General features: G+C 39.5%; 1 protein-coding gene across 3 annotated transcripts in view; it reads left to right on the forward strand.

The window, feature by feature from the left end:
* PBDC1 (polysaccharide biosynthesis domain containing 1) overlaps positions 1–18570 on the forward strand; it is a 116873-nt gene that overhangs the window by 50367 nt on the left and 47936 nt on the right. For 2 of the 3 annotated variants that reach the window (XM_080653743.1, XM_080653744.1), the window contains 3 exons: positions 12613–12724; positions 14348–14527; positions 16900–16935. In XM_080653743.1, coding sequence (XP_080509869.1) covers positions 12613–12724; positions 14348–14527; positions 16900–16935 — 328 coding nt within the window. Of the gene's footprint in view, positions 1–12612; positions 12725–12926; positions 13001–14347; positions 14834–16899; positions 16936–18570 lie in introns of those variants that run through there. The other variant, XR_013959810.1, reaches the window with a different exon arrangement.

Here is an 18570-nt window from a genome sequence, read left to right on the forward strand (position 1 = left end):
TTTCTCTTTTTCTGACAGTCCAGATTCCCCCCAAATGGGTCTGGTTTCCCAGCGTCTCATCCTGGACTGGAAGTCAGCGCAGTCTGGAGCTTCCTTCTCCCACTGTAGAAAGTCAGCCGCCCATGCACACAGCCACCCGTCCTCTCCGCATTTGAGTCTCCGTACCTCAGCCGTTTGCAGCTCCTCTGAGTCTCAATGTGCTTTCCACTTTTCTTCTAGTTGTAGAATTTCCACTCAGCCAGCTTTCCTGTGGTTCTGGATGGTGTCCGTTTTGTGTTTTATTTGTAGTTATGATATTGTTGTGCGAGGCAGCAGTTTAGGTGTTTACCTATGCCGCCATCTTGGTTTCTCCCCCTCTTTTTAATATATTATTGGATCCGATTTGCTAATGTTTTGTTGAGGATTTTATTTATTATTTAAATATTTTTATTGATTTCAAAGAGAAAGGGAGAAGGAGAGAATGATAGGAAAATCAATGGTGAAAGAGAATCATTGGCCCCAGCCAATTCGGCTCACTCTATCAGTGGATAGAGTGTCAGCCTGCAGACCAAAGGGTCCTGGGTTCGATTCTGATCACGGGAATGTACCTTGCTTGCAGGTTCCTCCCTCGATCAGGCCTTGGTCAGGGCTTTTGCAGGAGGCAACTAGTCAATGTGTTTCTCTCACATTGACGTTTCTCTCTTGTCAAGGGCACATGCCCTTGATGCATTGATTGGTTTCTCTCTCTTCTAATCTCCCTAAAAATCAAAGGGAAAATGTCCTTGGGTGAGGATTAACAACAACAACAACAAAATGGGAATAATTGATTGGCTCCCTTCTGCATGCTCTGGGGATCAAACCCACAACTCATGCATGTGCCCTGCCCTGGAATCGAAGCATCACCTCCTGTTTCATAGGTCGATGCTCAACCAGTGAGCCACACCAGCCAAGCTTGTTGAGGATTTTAACATCTATGTTCATCAGGGATATTAACCTGTAACTCTATTTGCAGTGTATTTTTCTGGTTCTGGAATTAGGATAATGTTGGCCTCCCTCATAAAAAGAGCTTTGAAGTATTCCTTCCTCTTGAATTTTTTGGAATAGTTTGAGGAGTACAGGTGTTAGTTTTTCTTTGAATGTTTGGTAAAACTGCCTCGTGAAGCCATCAGGAACAGCGCTTTTGTTTTCTGGGAGTTTCTGTTATTTTTTATTTTTTTATTAAGGTATTATATTTGTACATATCTTACCATGGCCCCCCCACTCCCATACATTCCCTCACACCCCAATGTTTTGCATCCATTGGTTATTCTTATATGCAAGCATATAAGTCCTTTGGTTGATCTCTTATTTCCCCCACCTCTCCCTAAACTTCTCGCTGTAATTCGACAGTCTGTTTGATCCTTTACTGCCTCTGTATCTATCTTTTTGTTCATCAGTTTATAATGTTTTTTATTATCCCCAAATGAGTGAGATCATGTGGTATTTTTCTTTCATTGACTGGCTTATTTCACTTACCATAATGTTCTCCAATTCCATCCAGGTTGCTACTAATGGTAAGAATTCCTTCTTTTTTATGGCAGCATAGTATTCCATTGTGCAGATGTACCATAGTTTTCTGATCCAGTCATCTGCTGACGGGCACCTAGGCTGTTTCCAAATCTTAGCTATTGTAAATTGTGCTGCTATGAACATAGGGGTGCATATATCCTTTCTGATTGGTGTTTCTAGTTTCTTAGGATATATTCCAAGGAGTGGGATTACTGGGTCAAATGGGAGTTCCATTTTCAGTTTTTTCAGGAAACTCCATATTGTTCTCCACAGTGGCTGCACCAGTCAGCATTCCCACCAGAAGTGCACGAGGGTTCCCTTTTCTCCGCATCCTCGCGAACAGTTGTCGTTTGTTGATTTGCTGATGATAGCCATTCTGACAGGTGTGAGACGGTATCGCGTTGTTGTTTTGATTTGCATCTCTAGGATAATTAGTGACTTTGAGCATGTTTTCATGTGTCTCTTGGCCTTCCTTCTGTCTTCTTTCGAAAAGATTCTATTTAGGTCTGTTGCCCATTTTTTTACTGGATCATTTATCTTCCTTTTATTAAGTTGTATAAGCTGCCTGTAGATGTTGGAGATTAAACCTTTATCAGTGATAACATTTGCAAATATGTTCTCCCATACAGTGGGATTTCTTGTTGTTTTGTTGATGGTTTCTTTTGCTGTGCAAAAGCTTTTTATTTTGATGTAGTCCCATTTGTTTATTTTCTCTTTGGCTTCCATTGCCCTAGGGGTAGTATTAGTGAAGAAGTCCTTTTGGCATATGTCTGAGGTTTTGCTGCCTGTCGATTCCTCTGGTATTTTTATGGTTTCTCGTCTCATGTTTAAGGCCTGTATCCATTTTGAGTTTATTTTTGTGTATGGTGTAAGTTGGTGATCTAGTTTCATTTTTTTGCATGTATCTGTCCAATTTTCCCAACACCATTTATTGAAGAGACTGTCTTGACTCCACTGTATGTTCATGCCTCCTTTGTCAAATATTAATTGGGTATAGTGGTTTGGGTCGATATCTGGATACTCTATTCCATTCCATTGGTCTATATGTCTGTTCTTGTGCCAGTACTAGGCTGTTTTGAGGACAGTGGCTTTGTAATACAGCTTGAAATCTGGTATTGAGATCCCTCCTACTTTATTCTTCTTTCTCAGGATTGCTGTGGCTATTCGGGTTTTTTTTTTTTTATTCCAGATGAATTTTTGGAGTTCTTTCTAGGTCTGTGAAATATGTCCTTGGTATTTTAATGGGGAGTGCAATGAATCTATAGATTGCTTTGGGTAGTATGGACATTTTAATGATGTTGATTCTACCAATCCATGAACATGGTATGTTCTTCCATCTGTTTACGTCTTCTTCTATCTCTTTTTCATTGTCCTGTACTTTTCCGCGTATAAGTCTTTTACTTCCTTGGTTAAGTTTATTCCTAAGTATCTTAATTTTTTTGGTGCAATGGTAAATGGGAATCCTTTTTTAGTCTCTCTTTCTGTAAGTTCACTATTGGTGTATAGAAATGCCATAGATTTCTTGGCGTTAATTTTGTATCCTGCTACATTGCCGAATTAATTTATTAAGTCTGTTAGTTTTTTGATGGAGTCTTTTGGTTTTTTTATGTACAATATCATGTCTTCTGCAAATAAGAACAGCTTTACTTCTTCTTTTCTAATTTGTTTGCCTTTTATTTCTTCTTCTCGTCTAATTGCAATTGCTGATACTTCCAGTACTATGTCAAACAGGAGTGGTAAGATTGGGAATCCCTCTCTTGTTCCTCTTCTTACTGAAATGGTTTTAGTTTTTTCCCATTGAGTATGATGTTAGCTGTGGGTATATCATATATAGCTTTTATTATGTTGAGGTATGATCCTTCTGTTCCCACCTTGTTGAGAGCTTTTATCAAGAAAGTGTGTTGGATTTTGTCAAATGATTTTTTCTGCATCAATTGATATGACTATGTGATTTTTATCTCTCAATTTGTTTATGTGATGTATCACGTTTATTGATTTGCGGATATTGTACCATTCTTGCATTCCTGGGATAAATCCTACTTGGGCATGGTGTATGATCTTTCTGAGGTACTGCTGGATCTGATTTGCTAGAATTTTGTTGAGGATTTTGGCATCTACGTTCATGCGGGATATTGGCCTGTAATTCTCTTTCATTGTGTTGTCTTTATCTGGTTTTGGTATTACGGTGATGCTGGCTTCATAGAAGGAGCTTGGAAGTGTTCCTTCTCTTGAATTTTTTGGAACAGTCTGAGGAGGATAGGTTTTAGTGTTTCCTTGAATGTTTGGTAAAACTCTCCTGTGAAGCTGTCTGGCCTCGGGCTTTTGTTTGCTGGAAGCTTTTTGATGACTGCTTCAATTTCTTCCAAAGTTACTGGCATATTGAGCTGTTTAGATTCTTCCTGATTGAGTTTTGGAAGGTTATATTTTTCTAGGAATATATCCATTTCCTCCAGGTTGTCCAGTTTGTTGGAATAGAGTTGTTCGTAGTATTTTTTTTAACAATCCTTTGTATTTCGGCAGGATCTGTTGTTATTTCACCTCTTTCATTTCTGATTTTGTTTATTTGGGTCCTCCCTCTTTGCTTGTTGGTGATCCTGGCTAGAGTTCTTCAATCTTGTTTATCCTTTCAAAGAACCAGCTCTTCGTTGTGTTGACCTTTTATATAGTTTTTTTGGTTTCAATGCCGTTTATCTCCGCTCTGATCTTTATTATTTCCTTCCTTCTGCTTATACTGGGCTTTTCTTGTTGCTCTTTTTCTAACTCTTTGAGTTGTTGGGTTAGGTAATTTATTACCATTGTTTCTTGTTTTTTTTTTTTTTTTCAGTAGGCTTGTAGAGCTATGAACTTCCCTCTCAAGACTGCTTTTGCTGTGTCCAATACATTTCGGATTGTTGTGTTTTCATTGTCAATTGTTTCCATGATGTTTTTTATTTCTTCCTTGATCTCTCTGGTAACCCATTCATTGTTTAATAGTATGCTGTTTAGTCTCCATGTGTTTGATTTCTTTGGATTGTTTTTATTGTTGTTGACTTCCAGTGTTATACTGCTGTGGTCTGAGAAGATCCTTGATATGATTTCTGTCTTCTTGAATTTGAAGAGACTTTGCCTGTGACCCAACATATGGTGTGTCTTTGAAAATGACCCATGTGCACTTGAGAAGAATGTATATTCTGTGGCTTTAGGTGAAATGTTCTTAAGATGTCAATTAATTCCATCTGGTCTAGTGAGTCATTTAGGATTGATGTTTCTTTGCTGATTTTTTGTTTAGAGGATTTGTCTAATGGTGATAGTGGGCTATTAAAGTCTTCTACTATGGTATGATTGTATTGCTGTCAGTCTCTCCCTTGATATCCTCCAGAAGTTTTTTTATGTGTTTGGGTGTTCCTGTATTGGGTGCATATATGTTTACCAGAGTTATTTGTTCTTGTTTGATTCCTCCCTTTAGTATTATGAAGTGGCCTTCCTTATCTCTTGTTATGTCCTTCAGTTTGAGATCTAATTTGTCAGATATAAGTATTGCTACCCCAGCTTTTTTTTCATTTCCATTATCCTGGAAAACCTTTTTCCATCCCTTCACCCTCAGTCTCTGTGTTTCTTTTATTCTGAAGTCGGTTTCTTGTAGACAGCAGATATATGGGTTTTGTTTTCTTATCAAATCCATTACCCTATGTCTTTTGATTGGGGCATTTAATCCATTTACATTTAAATTTATTATTGATAGGTACTTATTTGTCACCATTTTTTTTCTTTACCCCTGTGTTCCTTCTCGCTTCCTATTTCTTTTTTTTTTTTTTTTTTTTTTTTTTTTTTACAGCAGACCCTTTAGCATTGCTGGTATTGCTCGTTTTGTGGTAATAAATTCCCTTAGTCCTTTTTTGTCTGTGAAGCTCCTGATTTCACCTTCAATTTTGATTAATAGCCTTGCTGGGCACAGTATTCTTGGATTCAGAGCCTTCCTTTGCATGACTTTGTATATTTCATTCCATTCCCTTCTGGCCTGATGAGTTTCTGTTGAGAAATCAGTTGCTAGTCTGATGGTTTCTTTGTAGGTAACTTTCTGTCTCTCTCTGGCCCATTTTAAGATTCTTACTTTGTCGTTGGTGTTTGCCAGTTTAATTACAATGTGCCTTGGTGTCGGTCTTTTGTGGTGCATTTTGCTTGAGCCTCTGTGAGCTTCTTGTATTTGTGTGCGTTTTTACTTACCTATATCAGGGAAGTTTTCTGTCATTATATCTTCAAACAGTTTTTCTATTCCTTGCTAAGTTTCCTTTCCTTCTGGATCCCCTATTATGCAGATGTTGTTTTGTTTCATGGTGTCCCAAAGTTCCCCTAGGCTCTCCTCCTGCTTTTTAAGGTTTTTTTTTCTAGAAGCTGCTCTACTTGGGTATTTTTCCCCATCTTGTCTTCTAGCTCACTGATGTGGTCCTCTGCTTCTTCTAGTGTACTCTTGAAGCTTCCTATTGAGTTCTTTACAGCAGCGATGTCATTTTTCATTTCTTCTTGGTTCTTCTTCATTTCCTCTTGGGTCTTACTCATATTGTCGAATTTGTTTTCCATTCTTTTCATCCTCCTTATGACCATTTCTGTGAATTCTTTCTCTGACAGGTTGCTTGCCTCCATTATGTTTACTTCCTTTTATGGTGATGCCTGCTTTTCTTTTATATGTAGGCTGTTTGTTTCCCCATGGTCTTTCTTCTCCGGATATCTGATTATGTAATTCTCTCTCTCCTGCGTTGATTTAAACGCACAAAATACAACACTACTTGATACAACGCACAAGGCATTGAACACAAATGTATTCACGATATTAATAGCCTCCAATAATGGTGATCAGAGAAAGGCAAATTAGGGGATAGGAGAGAAAGATGAAGACGAAAAAGAAAGAAAGAAAAAAAATTGAGTGTCAAAATGAAATTGGGAAAAGGAAAAAAAAGAGAGACAAGAAAGAGACTAAGAGCCCTAACTGGTTTGTCTCAGTGGATAGAGCTATGGCCTGCAGACTCAAGGGTCCTGGGTTTAATTCCGGTCAAGGAGATGTACCTTGGTTGCGGGCACATACCCAGTGGGGAGTGTGCAGGAGGCAGCTGATTGATGTTTCTCTCTCATCGATGTTTCTAACTCTTTATTCCTCTCCCTTCCTCTCTAAAAAAATCAACAAAATATATTTAATAAAAAAGAAAGAGACTAACAGAGAAAGGGGAACAGACTGTATATATGGGGAGAAAACTCCAATAGAACAACCACTAATCCCAGCAAATGCCAGGAAGAAGTACCTGGGGATTAATACAAACTACAACACCAACTAATATCAAGTGAGGTAAGGGAAAATTGAAGCAAAAAAGAAACAAAAACAAAGCAAACAAAAAAACAAAAAAAATAACAAGCAAAACAATCTCCCAAAAAAAGCACAAAAATTCGATATAATCAGCATTCAAGCAAACAAGAACAAAAGGACTGAGAGAAAAACAATTTTTTCGATAATTAAGACAGCGAAGAGAGAGGTGTGTATGCACTTGGAGCAGGGGATTGGAGATTAGATATGTAAGTAGGGTGAAATTTTAACAAGGGGTAAACAGAAAGAATAGGGAAAATCTAAAGCAGGAAAGGGGCAAGATAAACAGGACACCAAAAGGGGGAAGGTTAGGAAGAGAGTGATGGCATAAAAGTAGAGTTGAGATACAGTAGAAGGATGCTAAAGGAAAGATGATAATAGAATTTAGAACACTATTCCCAAAGTAAAATAAAGAGAAAATAAAATGATACTTTAAAAATGTAAGTTAAAATAGTAGTAGTAATAATACTGATTGAAAATAAAAATGTAATCATTAAAAAGGTAAAATCAAGTGAGGAAAAAAGAAAAAAAATAGTTTCTTGAGTAAAAGATGCAATAAATGAAAATAAAAAACTAAAAAGAAAAAAGAAAAAAAAATGTGCAGTTGTGAAGGTCATTCACTTCCTCTATTGTTCTGTTTGGCACCCCTGTTTCTCAGTCCAGACAGTATTGCAGTTCCCTGTGTTCCACAGCTCCTCAGTGTTGTAAGCCAGTCCTGATTTTTAAGCAAGAGGTGTGTCTTAATTTCTCATATTCCTTTATTTTTCATTACACAAGAGTCAATTTGTGATTCAGCCCCTGGGTGGCAGTGTCTCTGGATTGAATTCCGGATCTATTTGGCCTCTCTAGCCTGTATTTAGATCCTTCTTTCTCTGTGGCACTCAATACCGGTTTGTCGAAGTGGGCTGCCTCAGAGCTGGCTCTCCGATGATCACTCCCTGTTCCGATCCCGAGGTTCCAGAAAAACAACTTTCCCCTGCAGTCTCCCAGGGTGTCCCCAACTGGGTGATCCTATGTATCTTTTAAGCATAAGCAAAGATTTGAAGAGGAAAAAGCTCAAGTGTGCGGACAGTGGGTCTGTGCGCAAGTCTAAGCAGCCGGCACACCTTTGAAATTCTTAGGGTGTCCCTGCACGTCATTTCAAAATGGGTTGCTTTTTAGAGATCCCTTCTGTTAGCAGCTCTGAGGATCCCCTTCCACATTCAATGATTACGCCAGCCCCAACAGCCACAGATTTTTCTAGGCACAGACTTTCTTGGTCCTTCAGCTCCCGCAGTGCGTGCATTTCTCTCTCCTGCCGGGACCAGAGACCTCACCTTATCCCAGGTGAAATCTGACCTTTCCCTGGTGGAGTGTAGAGCTCCTCTGAATCTGCGTGTTTGCGCCAACTGGGGACCGGTGCTCTGGGGCTCTCAGCTGTTCGGTGGTTGCTGCAGTTGTGGATTTTCAGGCTTCCGATAAGCTCCACTTTCTCTTTCAAGATGGCGCAGTCTCCGCGTCCGAGCCATAGCTCTGGGAGGGGACCTAGCCACAGTGGTGGCTGCCCGGTCAGAGGAACCCAGTCTAGCAGTCCCCCACTTTCTACTGGAGTTTAGCTGTCCCTTAACTTGCCAACAAACACTCCTCGTGCGACCCTCAGCTGTTCTTTCTTTCTACTCCGGGACAAGGCTTGGAACACGTCTGTCTATTCCGCTGCCATTTTTCTCTCCCTGCTGGGAGTTTTTTTGATTACTGCTTCTATTTACTCAGTTGCTATTGGCCCATTCAGGTGTTCTGAATCTTCCTGATTCAGTTTTTGGAGATTGTATTTTTCTAGGAATGTGTCCATTTCATCCACATTGTCCAGGTTGTTGGCATATAGTTATTCAGAGTATTTTCTTGCAAGCCTTTGTATTTCTGTGGTGTCAGTTGATACTTCACTACTTGCATTTCTGATTTTATTTATTTGGGTCCTCTCTCTTTGTATCTTTTTAAAACTTTAAAAAAATATATTTTTATTGATTTCAGAGAGAGGAGGGGAGAAGGAGAGATATAGAAACATCAATGATGAGAGAAAATCATTCATTGATGTTCACTTGTACGCCCACTAATGGGGATCGACCCCACAACCTGGGCATGTGCCCTTGACAAGAATCGAACCTGTGACCGTTCAGTCCACAGGCCGATGCTGTGTCCACTGAGCCAGATCAGCTATGGCTCTCTTTGTTTCTTCATGTGTCTGGCTAGCAGTTTATCAATCTTGTTTATCCTTTCAAAGGACCAGTTCTTGGTTTCATTAATTTTTTTTAGTCTCTATGTCATTTATTTGTGCTTTAATCTTTTTTTAATACATATTTTAAAATGTTTTAATTGATTTTCAGAGAGAGAGAAACAGGGGGAGAGGGAGAGGGGTAGAGAGATAGAAATATTGATGAGAGAAGAACATCATAAATCGGCTGCTTCCTGTATGTCCCCAACTGGGGATCAAGCCCGCTACCCAGGCATGTTCACTGACCGGGAACTGAACTGGCGACCTCTTGGTTCCTGGCTCGAAGCTCAACTGCTGAGCCACACGGGCAGGGCTCTACTCTAATCTTTATTATTTTCTTCCTTCTACTTACTCTGGGCTTTTCTTGTTGTCCTCTTTCTAGTTATTTAAGTTGTACAGTTAAATAGTTTAATATTAATTTCTCTCTCTCTCTTTTTTTTTTTGATGTATGCCTGTAGTGCTATGAATTTTCCTCTCAAGACTGCTTTTGCTGTGTCCCAGAGATTTGAGGGTGTTGTATGTTCATTTTCATTTGTTTCCAGGAAGTTTTTGATTTCTTTCTTGATCTCATTGGTAACCCATTTATTGTTTAATAACATGCTATTTAGCCACCATGTGTATAAATATTTCTGGGTATTTTTACTGTAGTTGATTTCTCATTTCATTCCAATGTGTTCTGAGAAGATGCTTGATATGATTTCAATCTTCTTGAACTTGTAGAGACTTGATTTGAGTCCTGACATGTGATCTATCTTTGTGAATGATCCATGTGCACTTGAGAAGAATGTGTATTCTGCAGCTTTGGGGTGAAATGTTCTTTAAATGTCAATTAAATCCATCTGATCCAGTGTGTCCTTTAGAGTCACTGTTTGTTTTTAATTTTTTGTCTGGAAGATCTATCCAGTAAAGTCAGTGGGGTTTTAAAGTCCCCTACTCTGACTTTATTGTCAATTTCTCCCTTAAAGTCCTGTAAAAGTTGTTTTATGTATTTGGGTGCTCCTACATTGGGTGCATATATGTTTAATAGGGTTTATCCTCTTGTTGGATCAATCCTTCTAGTATTATATAGTGACCTTTGTTGTCTCTTGTGATGGCCTTCGTTTTGAAGTCTATTTTGTCAGATAAGTGCATTGCTACCCCAGCTATTTTTTATTTTCTATTTGCATGGAAATTTTTTTTTCTATCCCTTCACTCTCATCCTTTATGTGTCTTGTTCTGAGGTGGTTCTCTTGTAGACAGCATATAATTGGATTATATATATTTTTTTATCTATTCAGCTACCCTGTGTCTTTTGATTGGAGCATTTAATCCATCTACATTTAAGATTATTATCAAGAGGTACTTATTTATTGCCATTTTAATTCTGTATGCCTACGTTTCTCTATTTCTTCTCAATATAGGAGTCCATTTAGCAAAACTTTTAATGCTGACTTGATGGTGATAAACTCCTTTAGCCTTTTTTTGTCTGGGAAGCTCTTTATGTCACCATCTATTTTGAATGATAGCCTTGCTAGATATAGTAATCTTTGTTTCAGATCCTTGCTTTCCATTACCTTGAGTACTTTATGCCATTCCCTTCTGGCCTGTAGAGTTTCTTATGAGAAATCAGGTGTCAGTCTTATGGGAGCTCCTTTATAGGTAACACTAGTGGCCCAGGGCACAATATTCATGCACGGGGGTGTGTTCCTCAGTCCGTCCTGCACCCTCTCCAATCTGGGATCCCTTGGCGGCAGTGGGACATCCCTCTCACAATCCGGGACCACTGGCCCCTAACTCCTCGCCTGCCTGCCAGCTCAATCACCCCCTAACCGCTCCCCTGCTGGCCTGATTGACGCCTAACTGCTCCCCTGATGGCTTGATGGCCCCCAACTGCCCTCCCCTGCTGCGACTTGTCTCTTCCGTGTGAGGCGGCAGAGACGCCGGACCGGCCTCCTCCACGCTGCATGGAGCGCAGGACCCCCAGGCCTCACCACATGGCCGCTGGGCCCTGCCTCTGCTGTGCCATGTGGCCATCTTTTGGTGGCCATCTTGTGGCGGCCATCTTGTTGCCATCTGGTGATGACGTCACGCACAAGGGCCACCTAGGCTTTTATTAGTATAGATATTGCTTTTCTCTCGCTGTCTTTAAGATTCTCTTTGTCTTTAATTTTTGGTATATAATTGATGATGTGTCTAGGCGTGGGCCTGTGAGAGGTTTTCTTACTTGGGACTCTACATGCCTTCTGAACTTGTGTTTCTTTTTCCTTCACCAGATTAGGGAAGTTTTCTGCCTTTTTTTTCTTCAAACATGTTCTCTATTCCTTGCTCACTTTCCTTCTCACCACTTATTATGTGAATACTGTTAAGTTTCATGGTTATCCACTGCCCCCTTAAGCTGTACTGTTGTTTAATTGTTTTTTCTTTTTGGTTCTCTGATTGCATGATTTTTTTTCTACCCTATCTTCTACTTCACTTATCTGACCCTTGGCTTTCCCTGTTCTGCTGGGTTTTCATTCCACTATGTTATTTATTATTGCTATGTCATTCTGCATAGTTATTATATCTTTTCTTATGCCGTTGATCATCTTTGCCATCATTATTCTGAGCTCTATGTCTGATAAATTTCTTATCTCTATTTCATTTGGCTCTTCTGGAGAATTCTCTTGTTCTTCCTTTTTGGGGGTTGTTTTTTATTTCTTCATTTTGTCTGTCAGGTAGATGTGCTACGCCTCCCAGTCTCTAGTGTAGGACAGCGTCAAACTGTTTCTAACTAATTACATTAGGCAAAGACTCAAAGCCTGCTAGACCTGCCTCTTCCTGCATACTGATTGGATTCAGTCTTGGGTAGCCTCAGGCAATGGTCCACAAGTGGGGTGAGAAATTTTTCAACAGGATGTGTTAATTGCTTCTGCCTGGAGTTAATTGTTATTCTTAGTCTCTTAATGGGCCTCATAAACTCCACAGTGTGGAGCAAGGGGTTTTTCAATATGGTTGGGTAACTGTATTCCCCCACAAGGCAAAAACTGCCTGGATAGCAATGGTCTGCCTGAGAAAGATGTCCTCCACAGTGTGAGAGAATGACTCAGCACAGGAAACTGAGGTGTGTGCCCCATCCCTGGCTTCTGCTCATGTAGCTCCAGTCCACTCTGCCCTCCCTCTACTGGCTGCACACAAAATTTTGTGCTTTGGCCCTTTAAGAGGGTGCCTGACTCTTCTTGGCAGACATCAACCCTACTGTTTTTCATAGCCTGATGTTATGTGGGCACTTTTCTCAGTTCTGGTGCTCTCTGTTCGGGGACCCAGCTTGGATTTTAGATCTCAGAGTTTTTAGTGGCAACTCCCAATAGATGAGATATCTCTCTGGAACTTCAGTTGCTGTTTATGAGAGCCTGGGGAGCCCATTCTCACCTCTGCCCTTCCTACCTGTCTCTATGCGGTTACCACTTTCCTTCATTGTTTATCAGGGATCTGTCCAGCTAGTCTGCAGTGGATTATTCAGGTGAGGCATCTTTTTTGCCTTTTTTAGAAGTGGAGGCCATTTTGTTTGAAGTTTGATGGGGTTATAGAAGACTTCAACTATGGTACTTTGCTGCGACTGGATTGTTCTCAAGGCTACACTGAGGAAAACACTATCTTTGGTGAGTTTCTTGCCTCTTGAATTGTTTCTGTATAAGGTGAATGGAAGATCTGACTTTACTGATGAATAGTTTATACAGATGGTTAATTTGAGATCATCTTATTTATTACTAGTGGCCCAGTGCACGAATTCGTGCACATTGAAAGTAAATTAATTAGAATAAATATTTTAATATTGCTATTCTCCCTTTCTCTATATGATAGAAGTGTAAACCAAATTCATGATCGACAATGACAGATGGAAACACATGTGTGCGATTGGTGCCAGCGAGAGCTTTGTATGTATCATGCATGCACGAGTCAACTTAGCATTTTATAGACATAGAACAAACTTGCTTATTAATTAGACCTGCTTTCTGATTTAGCTAAACTTTTCCAACCCAGTGAAGCATCCCAACTTCTCTTTCAGGTAACCCCAACTTCTCTTTCAGGAAACCCCAACTTCTCTTTCAGCAACACAGCAGTAAATATCAACACGAAGCAGATTATTATTGTAGATTATCCAGGGAGAACAAAGGGTAAAATATTTAACTGCAGCACTGTTTGACTATATTCTGTGCAGTGAGAAAACCTGAAGTCATTTTCAAGGTCCACCACTTCTTACTTCTTTTCAGTTGGGTCCAGTTTCTAAGCTTTCTAAATCTCCATTTTCTGGCTAATGAATAGAAAATAGGATTCCGTCAAGTCTCCTATCTACCTACTCCAGGACTTCCGTGAGGATCAAATGAGATGAGGCATAGGAAAATGCTTTACAGACATTTGGTTACAGTGTAAAGCGTTTCTACCTGGTTATAAAGCAAGTCGTGTTCCTGGGTTAAAGAAACTGTAAGGAGGCTAGTTGTAGCTAGGGAGAGGAAGCCTGGCATTGCTACGTGACGTCATTACCCAGTCAGAGGGAAGGACACTTAGCATATTAGCCTTTTATATATATAGATATCTTTAAAGATTATGCTACTCTCTGGCTGGTGTGACTCAGGTGTTGAGCATTGACCTATGAACCAGGAGGTCACAGTTTGATTTCTGGTTAGGGTACATACCCAAGTTTCAGGCTGAATCCCTGATGATGGGGGGGGGGGGGCATGGTGTGCAGCAGGCAGCCAATCAATGATTCTCTCTCATCACTGATATTTCTATCTCTTCTCCTTTTCTCTCTGAAATCAATAAAAACATATTTTTTTTAAAAAGATCATGTGATTGCCCTAACCGGTTTGGCTCAGTGGATAGAGCGTCGGCCTGCGGACTGAAGGGTCCCGGGTTCGATTCCGGTCAAGGGCATGTACCTGGGTTGCGGGCACATCCCCAGTGGGGGGCGTGCAGGAGGCAGCTGATCGATGTCTCTCTCTCATCGATGTTTCTAACTCTCTATCCCTCTCTCTTCCTCTCTGTAAAAAAATCAATAAAATATATATTAAAAAAAAAAAGATCATGTGATTAATTCTTGTATAACTGTAAGATAAGATAGTTAAGTATTTTCAGCCTTATTTATTATAGGATTAAAATTCACATCTTTGAAAATTATGATTATATTTGAATACTTTGCATGTTAGTTAAGGTTTGTCAATCGATTTCCAGTAGGTCTAGAAAAACTGTGACCAGGACAATAATAAATTCTATTCACTTTCCAGCCCCCAGGATACAATTTTTTGCCATTGAAATTGCTCGGAACCGGGAAGGCCATAACAAAGTAGTTTATACCAGTGTTCAAGACGCAGAAGAAGCGAAAGGAGCCAACAGAGGAGAAAAAGAGAAAACCAGCAAAGGAGGAGAAAAAGAAAATGAAGCCAACAAAGGAATCAACAAACATGGTGAAACATCTATGTAAGGTAGAAAGGGAAAAACACTCTAGAAACTGTGACTCAAGTGAGTCTACAAGTACCATGATGTTACTTACACAGATCCTGTGGTTAAATGTATGTTCTTGTTCAATTGAAGGAAATGTAGAAGGACATTTTTTTAAGCCTAATTATCTGGAGCTGCTCTGGTTGTTGTGTTGTATGAACTGGGTTAAAGACAATTTGTGGGGTCATAGTTGGTTGTTTCTTGGTATATTTTTTCTTGGTTCTTCACTGGTCAAGTAAGAAATTTTGTAAATAAATTTATTTTGGTTCTTATGACTATATCTGATTAAATTTTAAAAGGTATTTAAAAATTTTTGACACTTTAATCTCTATGGTAGCAGGGGTCCTCAAACTACAGCCTGCGGGCCACATGCGGCCCGCCGAGGACATTTATCCGGCCCGCCAGGTGCCACTGCCTGTCCTGCTTAGCAGCCGACTCGTCCCGGGCCCGCAGTGCGCATAGGAATTTGTTCATAGTTTTTTTTTAAACTATAGTCCGGCCCTCCAACTGTCTGAGGGACAGTGAACTGGCCCCCTGTTTAAAAAGTTTGAGGACCTCTGGATAGCGTATATAAAATGATCAATGCTTGTTTCTACTTAAAATTTTTTTAAAAAATTACAGTCAACATACAATACCATATTAGTTTCATGTGCACAACACAATGATTAGATATCATATAACTTACGTAGCAGTCACTCAGACAAGTCCAGCACTAATCTGTTACCACACATAACCATTACATTATTATTGACTATATTCCATATGCTGTACCCCACATCCCCATGATTTTTGTAACTACCAGTTTGTACTTCTTAATCTCTTCCACTTTTTCACCCATCCTCCTAGCCCCGCTGCCATCTAGCAACCATCAAAATGTTCTCTGTACTTATGAGTTTGTACTAGTATATGTTTTGTTTGTTCATTTATTTTTTTCTTTAGATCCCACATGTATGTGAAATCATAAATGGTATTTGTTTTTTTCTGTGTGACTTATTTTGTTAGCACAATAACCTCTAGATCCATCCTTATTGCAGGTAGAAATATTTCATTTTCTATGGCTGAGTAATATTCCACTATATATAATATATGTGCCACTTCTTTATCTATTCATCTACTTTTAATATATATATTTTTTACGTCAGGAAGGAAAGGAGAGGGAGAAAGAGATAGACATATCAATGATAAGAGAGAATCATTGATCGGCTGACTCCTGCACGCCCCACGCTGGGGATCGAACATGCAACCTGGGCATGTGCCCTGACCGGGAATTGAACAGTGACCTCTGATCAAATTTTTTTTAATATTCATCTGAGGATGTTTTGTCCATTGATTTTCATAGAGAGTGTAAGTGGGGGGGAGGGAAGGAGGGAGGGAGGGAGGCAGAGAAAGAAACAGAGAGAGAGAGAGAGAGAGAGAGAGAGAGAGAGAGAGAGAGAGATCGATCGATGTGAGAACCTGAAACCCAGGTGTGTGCCCTTGTTCGGAAATTGAACCCAAGACCCTTCAGTGTGCAGGCCGATGCTCTAATAACTGAGCTACACTGGCCAGGGCTATCCATTCATCTATTGATGGACACTGGGGTTACTTCCATATCTTCACTATGGCAAATAATGCTGCAGTGAACATATGGATGCATATAGGTTTTTTTTGATTTAGTGTTTTTGGGTTTCTTTGAATAAATACCCAGAAGTGGAATTTCTGGGTTCTTGTCTCTTGTTATAGCCTTTGTTTTATAGGGTATTTTCTCCCATATAAATGTTGCTGCCCAAGGTTTTTTTGTTTCTGTTTCCATGAAATATCATTTTTATTCCTCTGCTTTCAGTCTGTGTGTGACTTTCAATCGGAAGTGGGTCTCTTGTAGACAGCAGATATATGGGTCTTGTTTTGTATCCATTCACTATCCTATATCTTTTGATTGAAGCATTTAATCCACTTACATTTAAAGTAATTGTGAATAGGTGTGAACTTACTGCTGTTTTATTATTAATGTTTTTATTTCCTTTTGGTCTTTTAAATTCAAAAAATTTTTATTTTTAATTTTTAAAATAATTCTTTATTGTTGAAAGTATTATATATGTCCACTTCCCCCCCCCATTGATCCCCTCTAGCCCACTTCACCACCCCATGGTCTGTGTCCATGTGCCATGCATATATGCCTGCAAGGTCATTGGTTGATTACCTCTGACACACCCACCCTCCCCCACCTTCCCTTCGAGATTCTGCATTCTGTTTCATGCTTCCATATCTCTGGATCCACTCCATTCATCAGTTTGTTACTTAGATTCCACCTATGAGTGAGATCATGTGATACTTGTTTTCTCTGACTTATTTCTCTTAGCATGCTCCTCTACAAGTTCTTCCATGCTCTCAAAGGGTAAGAGATTCTTCTTTTTTACTGATGCATAGTATTCCATGGTATAGGTGTACCATGGCTTTTTTTATCCACTCATCTATGATGGGTACTTGGGCTCTTTCTAGATTGTAAATTGTGAATTGTGCTGCTATGAACATGGAGGTGCATATATTCTTTCTGATTAGTGTTTCGGGTTTCTTAGGATATATTCCTAGAAGTGGGATCACTGGGTCAAATGGCAGTTCCATATTTAATTTTTTGAGAAAACTCCATGCTGGCTGCACCAGTCTGCATTCCCACCAGCAGTGCTTTAGGGTTCCCTTTTCTCCACATCCTCACTATCACTTATCATTTGTTGATTTGTTGATGGTAGCCATTCTGACTGGTGTGAGGTGATACCTCATTGTTGTTTTAATTTGCATCTCTCTGATGATCTGTTACTTTGAGCATTTTTTCATATGTCTTTTGGCCATCTGTGTATCCAATTTGGAGAAGTGTATATTTTGGTCCTTTGCCAATTTTTTAATTGGGTTGTTTGTAGAAAGGAGAATCTTTCAACAGATTGAGATTACCCTCCATAGAATTGCAGGAGATTGTATTTTTGTAGGAACTTGTCCATTTCATCCACATTGTCCAGCTTGTTGGCATATAGTTGTTCATAGTATTTTCTTGCAATCCTTTGTATTTCTGTGGCGTCAGTAGTTACTTCTCCACTTTTTTAAATTTAATTTTTTATTTTTTAAGTTTATTTTATTGTTTAAAGTATTACACATAGTAGTACATATATCTCCTTTTTACCCCCCAGTATGCCCTACCCCCTGTTGCATGCATGCCCTCATCCAAACCCCCAGTATCTTGGTTCCATTGGTTGTGCTTATATGCATGCATACAAGTCCTTCGGTTGATCTCTTTCCCCCTCTCCCCAATACTACCCAGCTTTCCCGCTGTAATTTGACAGTCTGTTTGATGCTTTATTGCCTCTGTACCTATCTTTTTGTTCATCAGGGTATAATGATCTTTATTTTCCATAAATGAGTGAGATCATGTGGTATTTTTCTTTCATTGCCTGGCTTATTTCACTTACCATAATGCTCTCCATTTCCATCCACACTGCTGCAAATGGTAATAATTTCTTCTTTTTTATGGCAGCATAATATTCCATTGTGTAGATGTACCATAGTTTTAGGATCCAGTCATCTGCTGACGGGCACATAGGCTGTTTCCAAATCTTAGCTATGGTGAATTGTGCTGCTATGAACATAGGGGTGCATATATGCTTTCTGATTGGTGTTTCTAGTTTCTTGGGATATATTCCTAGAATTGGGATTACTGGGTCTAATGGGAGTTCCATTTTTAGTTTTTTGAGGAAACTCCATACTGTTCTCCACCAGTCTGCATTCCCACCAGCAGTGCATGAGGGTTCCTTTTTCTCCGCATTCTTGCCAGCACTTGTCATTTGTTGATTTGTTGATGATTGCCATTCTGACAGGTGTGAGATGGTACCGCATTGTCGTATTGATTTGCATCTCTCGGATAATTAGTGACTTTGAGCATGTTTTTTATATGTCTCTTGGCCTTCTTTCTGTCTTCTTTCGACAAGTTTCTATTTAGGACCATTGCCCACTTTTTTATTGGATCATTTATCTTCCTTTTATT

This window comes from Plecotus auritus, assembly GCF_963455305.1.
Source record: "Plecotus auritus genome assembly, chromosome: X".
Lineage (NCBI taxonomy): Eukaryota > Metazoa > Chordata > Mammalia > Chiroptera > Vespertilionidae > Plecotus > Plecotus auritus.